Source organism: Molothrus aeneus, chromosome 5, assembly GCF_037042795.1.
Source record: "Molothrus aeneus isolate 106 chromosome 5, BPBGC_Maene_1.0, whole genome shotgun sequence".
Lineage (NCBI taxonomy): Eukaryota > Metazoa > Chordata > Aves > Passeriformes > Icteridae > Molothrus > Molothrus aeneus.
Genome location: NC_089650.1, coordinates 19,704,547 through 19,720,369, shown reverse-complemented (window position 1 = coordinate 19,720,369; position 15,823 = coordinate 19,704,547). Strand labels below are relative to the sequence as shown.

Sequence of the window (15,823 nt, the reverse complement as noted above, 5' to 3'; positions counted from 1 at the left end):
ACCCAGAAATCCCCCAGCAGCTCTGAAAGAACTGAGCCTCCCTCAAGGACATCTATTAAAACCACACTGCTCAGGTTGGATTTATTTAATATTCCATACAAAAAAATACGCAGCTGATGTCTGTTCTACTTTATGAGGCAGAGAATCTGCGTGGATGTGATCGTCTCAAACCTGGCCTGCTGCTCCCTCGGTTCTCACACACACACAGCTGCAGTGAAAGTGTTTCTGCAGATGCATCTTCCCAAAGAGTATTTTCCATGGGGTATTGATTGCCACCGGCACCCCTCCTTCCTCTGCTGGGAAAGTCACGCTTCCTGCCACCACTGTCCTTCAGCTCCAAATCAGGCAGGAAAGCACTTGTTGTGTCTGCCTGCTGCATTCAAAGCCTGACCTGTGCCCCAGGGTGTTTTGTGGGGGCAAGAAGCTGGCAGAGGAGCTCCCCCGGTCCAAGTCTGTAACTGGTTATGGCATAGTGATTGAATAAAAGGAAATACTCATGATTTCTAAAGGAGAGGGGGATGCAGACAGGAGCCATCATCAGGTCCATAGGGGGGCTTCCCTCCCTCGTTATGAACAGGTCAATGTCCCAAAGGATAACCGAAAATAAAAAGAAAAAATGCCCTGGCCCAACAAATCAACAGTTCAATATATCATAATCGCAAGGTCTTCCCACTTGATATGAATCCAACTCAGCTTCCGCAAATTAGATTTTTCCAGACAGCGGAGGCAGGGCCCCTGGCATTCCCCCTGAGAGCCCTGTGTTGGGTCCGAGGAGGATCTGGAAAGAAAACCATTCATTGAGGGGTTTCAAGGACACAAGATGTCTTGCCATGCTGTCCCCCCTCCCACAGCTATTGGTGGCACTTTGCAGCACCAGCCCCATGCCTGCTGCAACAACCAAGGTCAGTGCCCAACCACTGCCCCTACTGCAGCCCCTCACAGCAAATTTTAGCTGGTAAAAGCCAGGTTGGGCTTGCCAGGCATTGCCACCACTGGGAATCAGCAGGATTGTCCAATTAGAACACCCAGTCGGGGAATCTGGTGGGATGAGTGAGGCCACAGCATACAACAGAGTGCACCCTTCTGCCCCAGCACCCCCAGCACTGCTCACAGCAGGAGGTGCAGGCACTCCCGGCCAACTCTGCAGGGCCAGGACAGATGGCTGGGCCTTCCTGCCTCACCTGTCGTTGCTGCAGCTGCTGCTGTTGCTCCATCTGCAGTTTTTCGGTTTCAAAGACGACAGGAAGAACCAGAATCATGAAGGAGGTGGTCCCAATCCACAGAGCTGCCCTAGAGAATCTATCAAGGATAAAGAACCCTAGGAATCAGTTCTTATTGGCACAATGCCGCGTTTCCCTTCCGTGCCTCAAACATAAGCCTGCCTCCAAATCCAACCCCGAGCTGCGGGGTGTCCCCTTATCCCCGCCCTTCCCAAGCCGGCCATAAACAAAACCCGTGATTCTGCCGCTCCTCGCAGGCCCCGCACTGCGCTACCAGCGGCCAAAGCCGCAGCGAAAGCCGGCAGAGCCGCCCGCGCCCCCGCTCTGCCCGCCGAGCCCGCTCCGAGGGGCTCCGGCCCGGCCCGCCGCCCCCTCACCTGTACATCTTCTGCGCTACCGTCAGCGACAGGTCGAACGTAGCCCCGGCCGCCGACCGGACGCTCTCGGGGAACATCTCCGTGAGTCCCCACAGCCGCTCCGCCAGCGTCTCGTCCAGCTGCGGGCGGCACCAACCATGTCAGGCCCCGCCGCACGGCCCTGCGCGCCCCGCGGGGTCACCGCGCCCGCCCGGCCTTCCCCGCCGCCTGCCCCGATACCTCCTCGTCGTCCTCCTCCTCCTCGTCGAGCTCGTCCTCCAGCTCCTCGGCCTTGCCCGCGCCGCCCTTGGGCAGCAGCTCCTCCGGGGACAGGGACGCCGCGGCCGCCATCGCCACCAGACAGGACGGAAGGAGCGGCGGCCAGAGCGCCGCCGGAAGCGCGGCCGCCCCTCCGCCACCCAGCCCGGGCCAGGCAGCGGCCCCTGGCGGCCCGGAGGAGCAGCGGTCGCCCCCCGCCCCGGCCCCCGCAGCACAGCGCGACGTGTTACAAACACCCTCAGAAACGGGTTTTAATTGCAAGATTTTATAACAAATATGCAAAATTCTCGAGAACGGGCAACTCCAGCATCCTGCTCGCCCAAGGCAGACGGTGAGGTTTGTACAAGCACCCACGGGCTCCCCGCGGTGGGGGAGAGGCAGAGGTCTCCTCTCTTCGGTGACCAGAGAAGGCGAGTAGGAGCCCTCTCGGAAATAGATCTGCCCGACCACCGGCTGTCCGGCTGCCTCAGAGAGGAGGGTACCTGTGCTGGGCTGCGCTGAGCAAACGTAGCAAGGTAAAGTGCTCTGAGGAAAATCGTGTTAATTAACAGCGCTGTGGTGCCAAACCAGCCATTAGCAGTACCCACAGCACCACACAGCACTGGAGGCATCTCGGCACTCGTGGTCCCGTGAAACAAAGTACCTCACACAGTACCATCATGGCTGGGAGGCCCGAGCCAGCCCCAGCATCCCGTGGGCCAAGACCCAGAACCAGCTGGCCATCTCTTGTTCACTTCTTCCTCCGGCTGTGCTGCTTCAGCTCCTCCAGCTCCTTCTCCATGAGGTGGGACTCGGCAGTGGTCTCAGAGAGCTGGAACGCACAGCAAACAACAACAGGAGGGAGTTAAAAGCTGGTGAGGCTTTTCCAACTTCACCGTACAAACAAGATTTACAGCCACAAGCCAGGTCCTGCAGGAGGTAATTTGTTCCTGTTGAGCAAGGGGGAAGCTGCCATGTCATGTTTCACTGAGATCGTCTGGAAAACCTGAAGAGCAGATAGTGCTTCTGCTGAGTGCTCCAGCCACAAAAGCCATTTTCCAGTTTTAAAACACATGAAGAGTAAGGAAATAAAATATTTGTTTAGAGTGACATAGAGGCTAAATCACTTATTAACTGCAAACAGATGTGTGTTCTATTTCCCTGAATGTCTCTCCAGATTTTAAGCATGAAAGCTGTGATCTCTGGGTAAGGCTGAATTTCGGTTTATTTACTGGAAATTCTTTCATTCACAGTTTTACACATAGGATAGATGTCTCGCCCCTCATGACAGCAGATGGAAGCTTTAATCTTCCGTGACCAGAAACAGTGGCTGTAACTCAGTTTCATAGTTAGGGAAGAGAACAGAGTGGCAAGAAAAATGTCATATTCTGTGCAGAAAGGGAAACAGGAGACAGCAGGGACTTCTGTCTTCTCAGACACAGTGTTCACAACAAGCTCTGATGTGGGGGGAGCCTTTCCCTCTTTCCACAGAGGGGATCAGGCTTTACTCCCACAGTCACTTTGCCGTTACACCCATGTTGCACAACAGGGTAAAGCAGAAAGTGGGGTGCACTGAGAGCAGCCTTCTTCAGGGAACCCAGCACCCTTTGCCCGGGCATCCCCACTGCTATGGACAGGTAGGAGCTGGGCAAAGGCTCACCATGTCCAGCAGAATGTCCACTTTCAGCCGAAGTAGGTTGTTTTCTTCCTCGAGCTGCTGGTTTCGTTTGCGCAAGCGCTGCAGTTCCCTGCGATCCCCCAGGAAGCCTCCTGATTCTTGGAGGAAAGAAGGAGGTCAAAATACAGATTGTCAGCCAACCATGGCTACTTCAGACCAGACAAGCTGGGCTGTACTCTACCTGAAACCCAGTGGCCATTTTCGAACTTCAGGCTCTGGCCAGCAAGGTTCATTGTGGGGGTGCCGTATTCCAGGCCCAGCTCAACCTCACGGGTGGATCTATCCAGCTGCAGGGAGAAGATCACACTCAAGAGTTTCACAGAATGCCAGAGCCACCCCCTGATCTCCCATTTCTTAGTGACTGGCATTCCAGTGGAAGATGCTGGTCCAAATGGCCCCTGGAACCTTTGGGCATGTACTACTTTGGTCATGTACTGGTGCAGTAGAGGACTGGTTCCTCTCACTGCCATCTCTGCACTTTCTCACACCTACAAACTCATCTCCCTGCACTTGGAGACCACAGGTGAGAATTTTTCAGTGACAGTTCTGGGCTGCAGGTGTGGTGATGATGATTCTTCCCTGAGCTATTCCATTTCTAGCTTCATGTACAGTCACAGTGATCAGGAATGGTGCTGCACTGCAGGAAGAAAGCAGCATAGTTGGAATAATAGAATAAATTGATGTGGAAAGAACCCACAAGGATCATTGGGTCCAACTCCTGGCCCTGCAGAGAACTGTCCACAAGAGCTGCACCGTGTGCCTGAGAGTATTGTTCAAACACTCCCTGAACTGTCAGGCTTGCTGCTGTGACCACTGCCCTAGGAAGTCTATTCCAGAGCCCAACCACTCTCTGGGTGAAGAACTTTTTCCTGCCCCAGAAGCAGTTGGGAGCCCTTGTAAGGGTTATGGCACTGACAGCAGGAGCCACCCACCCCTGGCACCAAGACATGGCTCCTGCAGCAAACCGCAGGTGCGGGGACTCACCAGGTGCAGGTTGGACAGCGAGGCCCATTTCCTGGGGGGGGTCTTCTTCGGGCTGAAGGAGTTCCCAAAGAGAGGCATTGCACGCTGCTGGCCAGGCCTATGGCGGGCTCCTGAAGGAGCGGGAGAGACACAACAGCTCTGAGGCTGTGGGCCAAGAGCAGTGATGTTCTCCCCAGGCATGTTCTCCCCAGGCAGAACCCCTCATTCTCTCCAGTGAGCTTCTCCCCAGGCAGAGTCCCCAGCTCTCAGGGCAAGACAGCGATTTGGGGGGGGGTCCGGGCCGCCACCCCGCCACTGCCACCCGGCAGCACCGGCCCTCCACGGCCACGTCCCTCGCACCTCCACCGCCACGTGACCGAGCCGGGCGGGGGGCGGAGGACGACGGTGCGCGGTGCCCCCCCCCCGCCCGGCCCCCGGCCGGTACCCCCAGTACCGCGCGGCCCGGCACCTCGGGGGAGCACGGGCCGTACCACCCCAGGGGCACGCCGAACAGCTGGAAGGGGAGCCCCGCGGGGCGCTATTCCCCGCACGGGCCACCACCGGGATGCTCCTTTGTTCTGTTTTCCCTCCCGGCATCTCACTGGCGAAAGCAGCGGGCTCGGCAAGAGCGGAGCCGATGAAGAATGCCCCCCAGCCCCCATCCCCCCCGCGCCGCAGTGGTAGGGTCAGCCCCGCGGTGCGGGAGCGGTTGGGCCGGGTTGTTCCATCGGGCTTCGCCTTAATTCCGGGGGGGGGGGGGGGGGGGGAAGGGGGGCACCTCTCCTTCGGGCCGCGCCCGCTCCCGGCGCTCGCGTCCGCCGCCGGTGGGATCCGCCGCGTGTCCCGGGAGCGGTTTGCGGCCGCCGCGTTGCCGTGGCGATGGGATCCGCGGCTCCGCTCCGCCTCCCGTACTGGAGGCAGACGGGGGCGGAGTGCCGGGCAGCGGGCTCGGGGGTCGGCCCTGCTCACGGGCTGCGTCAAACTAGTGCTGTGCTGACGGCGCTTTCCTTAACACCTTCCCTAAAATGCTCGAATCGCCTGAAAGAGTTGTTAAAAATGTTTTTGATGGGGATTGTTTGTTTATTCATTCAGCTAAATAACTAAACGCCATTAGGCAGAGAACCCTCCCTTGCTTGGGAGCGTTGAAGAAGAAGTGGAGGAGGTCTGGCGTTCCATCTGCACGGGTTTAGGGGATGATGGATGGGGACCTGGACAGTGCAGAATGGTACAGAATCACAGAAATCACAGAATCAGTTCGGTTGGAAAAGATCTCCGAGATTATCAAGTCCTGTCTTTGGCCGAACATCACAACCATGTGAACATGACTGTGACACTAAGTGCCAGTACTCCAGGAAAAAAAAATTATCTAACAGACTTTCATTCCCAGAGTGCTTAATTGGCACCCTGCCTTAAGTGAACCAGAAAATTGCTCACTTGGAATGAGAATTGGAAAAATAGCACAGTTAAATCCGGTGACTTGAGAGAAGAAAAATTTCTGGTGATGCTGTACCTTTTGGTAGTCCTGCTAACCAATATCTGGTTCTTGCAGGACACATACTATAAAAACAGTTGCTTTCAGACCCAGTATAGCAGAGTCTGTGCACTGGAAAGCTGTGATTTCTGCAATAAGAGAAGTGATTATAATGAGGTGTGGGGGGAAGTCAACACCCTTAAAAGTAGAATAAAAACTCACTGTTCAGAGCAAGGCCTTTGTGAAGTAGCTGTGGCTTCTATCACCATTTAATACCCACACGTGTGTGCATATATTGGGTAAGAAAGATGAAAGGAAGGTCCAGATAAATGAAGGCAAGAACTTTGGAAGAAAAGCTGAGAGCATGTAGAATTACAATTTTGAAATGAGAACACAAAGGCAGCTCACCTGGGTGCTTATAAGAGCCAAAGACCATACAGGAGAGTGAAGGACTGAGCTCAGTTTGGTTGGGGTGATTTTTTCAGGTTTTTTCCTAGAACAAACCTGTATGTTTCAGCACAGCTGTTGCTTGAGGTCTCCTTGTGCTGAGCAGGATGAGTGTTGTAAAAATACACTGTAATTATTATAAAACTACACTGTCTCATGCATTTGGGGGTCACAGAGTGATTCTCTTACTGCCTCTTTCTGTGGAGCAGAGACTTGGAAAAAGCCGGGCAGCTCATCCCCACTGCCTTGGCATGGGAGGTGAATGTTTCCTCCTGTGCCTGGTTGCTGTGCCCACAGTGAATAATCCCTGTGTGAATGGTCTCAGAGTTGGTAGTTGATTTCTGCTGTGATCTGCTTCAGGAATCTTTCTTTTTCTGCATGGTTTGACAAAATTTCATTTCTCACCAGAACTCCATTTCCTTGAAAAATGCTACAGAATTTCCTCACTACACCAACCTCCCAGAGTATTTTGGCAGCAGCTTTTCGTCATTGTTTCTCCACCTACATCAGGTAGATACCAAGACAAGAACTGGCTGTTGCTGTTTCTAGCATTGTCTCTCAGTATATTGCAAATACATACATACATATATATTTATATATAGTTTGACATACGATTTTCAGCTATGTTAAGAGCATTATGGTGCAGTAGTTGCATCCTTCTGTTCCTGTCACTCTGTGGGAAAAAGAACACCTAGCACACACTCTTTCTCCAGGACAATACCTACAGAGATCACTTAGGAACTGCAAAAGCCTGTTAAATGGTGAAGAACCTGTATGTCACAGTCATTGTGTAAGGAAGCTGCCTATGTTCGCGGGAGGACATCTTTGAGAACACTGGTGGAAGGCTGAGAGATTGACAGGATGGAGATAGGGCTGTAGCACATGGCAGTGTGGAAATTTTGGAATAGATCCAAGCTGTTCTTGGTAGCCTAATTTGGAGCATCTTCTTCAGCTTTTTTGGCTCAAAAGTGATAGAGAATCTATAGCTTAGACGTTCTCAGAGCTGCCTTTAACTCCATAGTGTGTCACTTGCTTTTTCTAATATATGCTGCAGGATTATTATTGTTCTCTGTTATATCAATAATTACAGGGAAACCCCATTGACTGGTGAATTCAGTAGATTTACTCTAGGCTTACTCTGAGTATTTATTTTAGTTACTGTATTGAAAGTTGCTACATTGCCGGGTTGTTACAGATAGGTAAGGCTTTATAAAGCCTTACCTATCCTGAATTAAAAACCTGTAAACTAAAACTTTTTTTGCATATTGAAATTAATTCCCTACCCAATTAAATTTTTCTGCAGTGAGGTAATTCTTGTTGCCTCAATGCTGTGCAGTTAAAGATGTCCCATCTTTTAGATTCCTAAATACCTCACCTATATTTTGTTGTCAAAGCCGACACTTCTTTTTCTCTCTCTGTTTCTTTATTTCATTATAGCTAACTCGGGAGATAAAAGAACAACCATTTCACTGCTTTGTTAAGAAACGTGCTCTCTTCCCGCTTGACTGTCTCAGATTCCACCACCAGGAGGCCCTCATTCCAGTGCTTATAGCTAGGCAATGAAAACACAAGCAGAGTGAAGTGGAGAAACCCATCCTCACAAAAATAATCTGAAATTAATGCTTATTAATGCTGAAATTGAGATTTTCAGAGTATTGTGCAAGCATCTATTAATTAATTATTGCAAGCATCCTAATATCCAACTATTATGGATGCTGTGACTTTTGGAGATAATGGCGTGTCTGTCACAGGTGGTACCCTTCATTTAATAGCTGAGTGATAGCCAGGAAAGTTCATGCCTCTGTCTGCTGGATGGATCTTAGTAACCTAAAAAAATAATAAAATGCAGTAAAGCACAGGTTATATTTCTCATCCCTCATGTGTGTCTTCTATCAGCCAACAAATATGCCCTCACCTACTTCGCCTCTGCCTTCTCTCTTTTAGCTACTTACTTATTCACAGATTCTTAATGATTCTTAATTCTCTTTCACTGTTCACAGCTGGCTTTTATAGTGTCCTAAAAGTTCTAAATATCTGCACTAACACTCTTTCTGATTGTTCTATTTTGCTAACCAGACCTTAAAGAAACGTGGAAGGAGAAATGTTTTTATCCTTATTGTTTTACCAAATCACGTACTTTTTCCCTACTGGCTTTTCAAAGCTGCAGTCATTACCTTGGCTGAAATGTAGACTTTGTTATTCAAAAGAACACTGTGTACATGATCTCTGGACTAAAAAGTATGTGGAGTTGTCATTATTTTTTCCTTAAACCCTATTTATTTTTCTCTTCACTGCTGAGTCAAGCCTTGTCTTGCTTGTTTCCCACAGTCATGTTTCAGTACTGATGAGTCCAAGACACAGATTTGCAATGCAATTTCAGAATGGATGATAGGTGAGAACAGTTTTGCTCCTGTCAGGAAATGCAGCTCCTGCAAGTTGTAAGTTACCCTCAGTTGCTAACTGAATTACCCCTTGTCTTTCAAACTTAGTTCCTGCCCTCCTTCCCTGAATTCACACATACATACAACACGTTTACATTTGTGTACTTTGGCCTCTCTAATATGTACTAACGTGGAAAACATATATCCTCTGCTCTAAGAAGAAAAACAAGGGTAAATGAAGCCATGCATGAAATATGCAAAGTTCCCAGGCCTTTGAGAAGGTTTTCCAGTCATTGCTCACCATTCTGGCCACACTGTTCACTTGAAGGAGTTTACACAAATACACAAGCAGTTGAGCCACTCACATGCTCTGGAGAGAATCCTTTGCTTCCTGACAGAGTTTGCCACGAGGCTGTCCTTGGTGACTGGGAGACCAAAGGTTCAGAGAGCATGCGCAGCCCACACAGCAGTGAAAGCTTGTGTTAAGCTTTATTTCACTCTGTTCCTATTACCTGGCTACTCTTTGCTTGCTTCCACATCTGTATTTCATTCTTTTCCTTGCCTCTTACTTTCACAGTCATCTGTTTCCATGGCTCACTTAAGATGTCCTTTCCAGGAAATGATGAAATTGAAGCCTTCAGTCTGTACATTCCTGATGAGCAGATTCAGGAAAAGGGAATACCAGGGAACGGGTCTCAAGCATCTCTCTGTGTGGGTTGGTGTTTGGTGCTGCTGTAACCCTTCACCACTGGCAGCTGCTGGAGACAAGATGTTTGTCCTTTGGACTGTGCTGCTGTGATGTTTATAAGGGAGAGCAAAGAGGGCCTGGATTCTAAATTCCCTGCCAAGGCAGTTCTATCTCAGGCCTCAGAAGAGCATCAGCTGTGCTTTGCCTGTACAAACAAGCACACTTGTGTATCATGGACTGCATCAGGAGATTCTGTGAAGCTCAGTGTGTATAGCATGCTATGAAGGTGGGAGAGAAGTGCTGAGTATTCTTTCCTCTTCCATGTTCTTTCACCATTCCTTCTATACCTTCACTTAGACACACTCCAAAAAGCTCCAAGAAGCTACACTGACTGGGACTATTCCCAGCTGGAACCAGAAAAAATCAAGATTAATAAATTGCTGTCACCATAGAAAGTCATAAGAACACTAAAGTAAGCATTCTCCCTAGACCTTGCTAATCAAAATAAGAATTTTGTATCTAGCCTGGGTGGTCTTTTTTCCTCCCAGGATTCCTTGATCTATAGGTCTTACTCTACACTAATCCTTTGTGTTAGAAAGGTGTGCCTGTGGATGGTCTCTTATCAAATGCAAAAAATTGGAAGTAACATGGTCTTTAGATGATGTGGAGTCTGCAACAACATGACAATGGACTGTGTGGCCCAGAAAGTCCTTTTGGGTATCTGCTGCTAGCTCCTGTGCAGATGACATTGCTTTTCAGGCTTTTGAGGAATGCAGATGACAGCTCACCAATGGTCTGCACTACTCCAGGATGCCAATTTAGAAGCCATTCTTATGAGACCTGTAAAAGCAAGGTACAGGAGTATTTACAGCCATAAATGGGAGATCAGGTTGGTTTTGGTTTCCTGTTCTGTGTTGTTCCCTGGGGTAGCAAGGGATGCAAATATGAGACATAGTAGGACCAGGCAGAAAGGATCTTGGTAGGTCAACAACCGTCACACAAGTAGCTGCACAGGGTCAAGTGTGTTCAGCAGCACTAAAGCTCATTGGTTCACAAGGTAAAGTGAACCCTGAAAGTATAAATTTTGAATTTGCATTACATGCCCAAGCAAAATGAGCCATAATGGAGGCTGCTCTCTCTCAGAAACTGAAAATAAAACATCAACTAAGTCTTGGATTCTAAACTTAGGAACTGTGTTTTTCGTTCTGCCTTCCTTCCCTGGATTCGTTCAAGATAACAAGGAGTTCAGAGAAGACTGGTAAGACTGGTAGGAATGCAGGATAAAAATATATTCACAAATAAGTGCAGCCAGCAAGTGGATGTGTCACAGGAGCTCAGGCTTTCATTAGAAGTATTCATTGCTCTTAAAGAAACTTACCTTGTCTGACCATCCAGAAGCCACTCTGTCAGTCACCCTGGGACTGAGGCCCTTCCTCAGTGGGCAGCTCCAGTGACCCAGCAGGACCTCATTTGACTCTCTACACCCCCACACTCCCACAGTCAGACCAGGTTTCCTTATTGGCTTGATTTGGGATTTCCCTGAGTCTCAGACATCTGGATCTTTAAAGTAATGTAACCATGGGGCAGCAAAAATAGCAGCTCAAGCTGGATGCCTCCAAGAAAGGACCCCAAAGAAAGCCCTGGGTTTTTATACCCTCCCAATCTCTGTGTGACAAAGTCCTGGCTCTTCCTGCTGAGTCCTCGGCTCCTGCTGTGTCTCAGTGTCCGGTCACCTGGCTGTGCCACAGGTCCTGTGCCCTCTGCTGTGCCAAGGGTCAGCGCCAGTTCCTGGCCTCCTGCCTGGGGCTCTCACAGCCCAGAGCCCAACCTGCGGCTGGCACTGCAGCTGCACACCGAGCTGCCAGCACTGAATGTGTTCCTCAATGCTCTTCATCTTGTCACTATAACTGAAAACGTTGTCAGTTTGAGATTGTTGGATTTTTGGGGTGGGTTTTTTTGTTTTTGTTTTTTTTTTTTTTATCAATTTGTCAGATGACATGAACCATTCAGAAAGACTTCCTTGAAGTCCTTGGCAGATGTTCTATCTCCCTCATTTCAAACACATGCCCACAAGCACCTTTTGCACTTTCTCTGCTGTTCAAGGGTTGTTATTTGTTGCAGGTCATCATTCCCCAGGCAACATTCACTGCCTATATTGTACCCACTCGCCAAGATCCAAGATACAGCAGATATTTCCTTTAGAAAAGAAGTAAGGGAAGAATGTGGTTCAGGGAAAATGATACTTAACTTTGACTTTCACACCAAGTGCTTAAATATTGTAAAGAATCTAATCTTTTTAATGGGAGGGAAGGCATGTCATATTTAGAAACCAGTTCCTAGCTCACACATCTGTGTAATTTGATTCATTTTGGAAATAAAAGCAAATGAAAATCTGAGTCTCTGAAGATTTAAATCTTGTCACTCTGAAAGGGAAATTGTTTTCATGGGTCAGCAGACAAGCTGTTCTCACAATTCATTCATTCATTTACAGTTGAAGTAATGTGCTACTTCAGTTACAAGATTAAAAAACTGGTAGTGATAACTTGTTGCCAGGGATCATGTTAAGGATGTCAAGCCTGGTGTAGAACACGGGAAAGCTTGTAATCTAAATTGGGACAGGTGAGCCAGTGTGCAGTGGGCTGCAAAAAAGGATAATCTGCCAGTAAAAAATGGGGACTGCAGTATCCAAAACAAATGTCTTAATCTGGTATTTAGTCACCTAGGTAGGTAGTGACACTTTCCAAAATGCTGCAATAATAAGCACTTACTTTGCAGTCAATGGGAACTGCAGTTCCCATTGCACTAAAATTTAACTACTTAATTATGAGCCCTTGATTTAATTCCAGGTTTGATATCTTGAGATCTGAATAATCTGGATGATGGAGTATAATGCAACAGCGTGACCACTGTAGCTAGGTAGAGAGTAGCAAATTGCTTTCAAAGATGTAATAGAAAACCACAGGAATTTTTGACATGTTTTTAGTTAGTGTTTTAGGAAAAAGGGAAAATGCTTATTTGTCACACAAAAAAGGGAAAAGCTCTAAGAACAGGGGGCAAAGAGAGCTGGCAGGAGGGCAAGCTATTCTCCTTAAAATCTGAAATTAGGTATAGTAAACATTTTCTTTTATATTTACTCATGCTGCCAATGACTTCTCTCAGCGTTACACACAATTTACTCAGTTTGCAACTTGCTGACTTCTACATATTTCTGTAATGAAAGTTTGTGCTGCCACATGTCTGTCAACAAGTGGAAGCAAAATCTTTGGCTTCTCTTGACCAAGCTGAACTGAGTTTGGTTTATTATTTTCTTTTAATAGTCACTATTAGAGCAATGCTGATGGAATCCAGGTCACTTTTTATCTTTTGGAATCCCTGTCCTTGTTTATGTTTAAGTATCATCCCAGTGATATTGCCATGCTGCCAGCCACATTCTTCTTGCCACAGGCAGGGCATTGCCATTACCGCATGTTAGAAAAAGCCCTTTAACTGGTGCTGCTTTGTCACCGTGGAGTGGCAAGGGGGAAACTGTCTCAGTTTGGAAAGACAGGTGTCTGCAAAGGAAGGCAAGAGCCTCTCCTGAAATGGAGAATGTAAACCCTTCTTCACTCCTCCAAATAAATTTTAAATTAAGGGGCTCTCAGGCAAAAATATGGGAGCAGGGAATAACAGTTCTTTAATAGGGAAAGGGAAAAAAATAAAAATAAAGGATAAAATAAAGAATGCAGTACACTAGAACAACACTGACAGAGTCAGAAACCCAACATGACACCCTGTGGGTCAGGATGTTGGTGGCAGTCCAATTGGAAATGTGGCTGCAGTCCTCCTGCAGTGTCAGGTGTGGTTCTGTTGGAGCAAGGAGGACTTGTAGAGAAGGATGTATTCTTCCTCTGAAGTTCCAGTGGGAGGAGAGACAGCTGCTGTTCCTCTGGGGAAGCCAGTGGAGAAAGCCGTGCCGGTGTTTCAAAAACCTCTGGATTATATCTGGGTAGCAATGCTTGGCTCCTCCCTCTGGGCGGAGGATCTCACAATGGGATGTTACAGTTCTTATCAGTCATGCAGTGACAGTCAATAGTCTGTTATCAGCAGATGCCCCCTCCCGGGGGAGGTGTGAATGTGGTCACTCAAAGAGAGAGATAAGGCAAACTGCCCACTTGACAAAAGATAATCTGCTATACAGATGGTCATGGAAAACAACTTGCATTGCAATCTTCAACAGAAACATATTTCACTAAGGAATTATGCAGGGAGTGGAATTTGGGAGAAATTAGTTGGCTTATAAAATGGTCTTAGAAAAATACAGTAACCATGTGATGCTAGTGTCATTTTCTATCCAGGCTGGCAGACTGAAACACACAAGTGTGTTGTGATTTGTTAATTTTGTGAAAGCAGTTTATGGAGTCAATAAATCTCGAAGGAAGAAATATTCCAAACTCATTTCTCCTGGAGGCAGCTGACTCAGCTCTGAGCTTTATGGAATAATTCCACCAGTTGCTTTTCACTAGATAAGGACATTCCCTGGTGTGATAGCTATTTTGCAAGACTACAATTGCCTCCTATGACGCCGAAATTTCTCCTGCCATTTCAACAGGAGAGGATGCTTTTATTCCTTTTCCCATGACTGCAGCGTGGTGCTGCTACACTAGTGCTGCTGTATTTTGCCCTAGAGAAAGCTATGTTTCACCTGGGAATGGGCCAGACTTTTTAAAGGGAATACATGAGAATTAATGCATTAATCCTAACAATATGGTAAATTACTGATTTTTTTTCTGGCCTTCATTTCTCTTGAAGGAAATAAGACTTGGACAAGCTTCTAACAAGTACCATCCTCATCAAACAAGCAAATCTTCTAAGTCCAAACAAGTAAAATATAAGCTAGTGACTTTTCCAGGTATATAACAGAGAAGAAAAGGTTAAACACTATTTGTTTTACTAAGAATTTTCAGGCTTGTTGTTGTGAAGATCCTTACTATACTATGATATGTGCTCCCCATATGTGAACCAGGAGAGCATGTATCCACAGATGTGTATGTTTGTCGATCCCAGACAGCTGGAACCCATCAAAACTGCTTGTGTGTGTGTGTGTGTGCTCCTTTGTGTGCCTAAGTAGTGCAAATAGTTTCAATCCAAAACAGGTTTTGGATTCTCTGTGCTTAGCACATTTGACATGTGCTAAGCACAGAGAATCCGGACTGCTAATATTTAGTATTTCAGACCCCCACACCCAAGATGCAAAGCTTGAAAAGGATAAGAAGGAAAGCATTTGGAAGCAGTCTCAACATATATTTGAAAGGACTAAAAATAGTACCTCATCCTAGAGAGGTGAGGCAGTGTTTGAGAAGGATAGGCCATGATGTCATAGATTGAGTTAATTTTTCTCTCTCCTGCTGACATAGCTGATTTGTTGGCACCCATATATACCCTGTCATACAAAAAAAAAAATCTTAAGGGCAGTTGCTCATGTAAAGGCAGTGTGGAAGTGGGATTGCTTTTAGTGCTGCTTTTTTGTCAGTTTTAGTACATTTTAGTGTTGCTTTTTTGTCAGTTTTTCTCACAGGTTCTGCCCCTAAGCCAGTAAGGTCCATACCCACTACCACTTAAACCCTTTTGTCTTCCTGAGAAGAATGGGTGAGAAGATAATACTCCTTTCTTTGGAAGCAGGTCCCCTATCCTCTCAAATATACTTGAATTCCTCCTGAAGTGATACCCAGGAATGTCCTTCACCCAGACAATTCAGAATCCTGAGATGATCTGCAGATGCTTTTACTTTAGAAAAGGTTCTTCAAGACCACTCAGTCATTTCTAACAAATGCCCAGGATGAAAGATGGTTGTTGTTCTCTTCAGCTTCTTCTCTTCAGTTTGCTTTTGCTGCATCAGCAGCATGTGATAGCTGAGGCTGGGGTACTGTGGCTGGTCAGTTCATGGCTGCAGTTCAATACTGAATACAATTTTGAAATCAAATATTTGAGTGTCTTATAACTTCCTTCTTGTTTGATGCTCACTGCCCAAAGGACAGAGGTCATGTGTGAACTCTGGTCTCAGAAACTCTGACTTATTCCTCTGTCTTGGATTGCCTGACTGTTAAAACAGGAAGTGCTGCCTTAATAATCCAGTGGAAGAACAGTGGAGGACAGACAAAATAGGAAGAAAGACTGCAGTAGAAAGTACTGGGGTATATTGAACCCCAGTGGGAGTTGTTATTGAGTAGGAGTTGTGCAGCTTCACAGAGTTTCAGAAACACAGATATGTCACTTATAATCACCAATTCAGCAAAAACATGAGAAGGAGAGATTAACAGGTTTTTTTTCAGATATGGACAGAGAAGTGTTTAATAAAGAACTCACTTCCATTTATGCTGGTAAA

At 47.2% G+C, this 15,823-nt stretch overlaps 2 protein-coding genes across 4 annotated transcripts; both read right to left on the bottom strand.

Annotated features, from left to right (window-relative positions):
- Positions 1-51: 51 nt before the first annotated feature.
- On the bottom strand, positions 52-1,967 carry TOMM22 (translocase of outer mitochondrial membrane 22). The gene is made up of 4 exons (XM_066551156.1): positions 1,817-1,967; positions 1,598-1,716; positions 1,182-1,299; positions 52-778 (listed from the first exon to the last, which is right to left on the bottom strand). The coding sequence occupies exons 1-4, from the start codon at positions 1,925-1,927 to the stop codon at positions 704-706; spliced, it is 423 nt and encodes a 140-aa protein (XP_066407253.1). The 5' UTR covers positions 1,928-1,967; the 3' UTR covers positions 52-703.
- A 137-nt stretch (positions 1,968-2,104) lies between these two features.
- CBY1 (chibby 1, beta catenin antagonist) lies at positions 2,105-5,381 on the bottom strand. Of its 3 annotated transcripts, XM_066551155.1 has the most exons (5): positions 5,254-5,381; positions 4,497-4,606; positions 3,694-3,799; positions 3,495-3,610; positions 2,105-2,666 (listed from the first exon to the last, which is right to left on the bottom strand). In XM_066551155.1, exons 2-5 carry the CDS (start codon positions 4,572-4,574, stop codon positions 2,586-2,588), a joined length of 381 nt encoding a protein of 126 aa, XP_066407252.1. In that variant the 5' UTR covers positions 4,575-4,606; positions 5,254-5,381; the 3' UTR covers positions 2,105-2,585. The 3 variants fall into 3 exon arrangements, with proteins under 3 accessions (XP_066407252.1, XP_066407251.1, XP_066407250.1); XM_066551154.1 differs by lacking the exon at positions 5,254-5,381 and having other exon boundaries at positions 3,495-3,604; positions 4,497-5,225; XM_066551153.1 differs by lacking the exon at positions 5,254-5,381 and having other exon boundaries at positions 4,497-5,220.
- Positions 5,382-15,823: the final 10,442 nt, after the last annotated feature.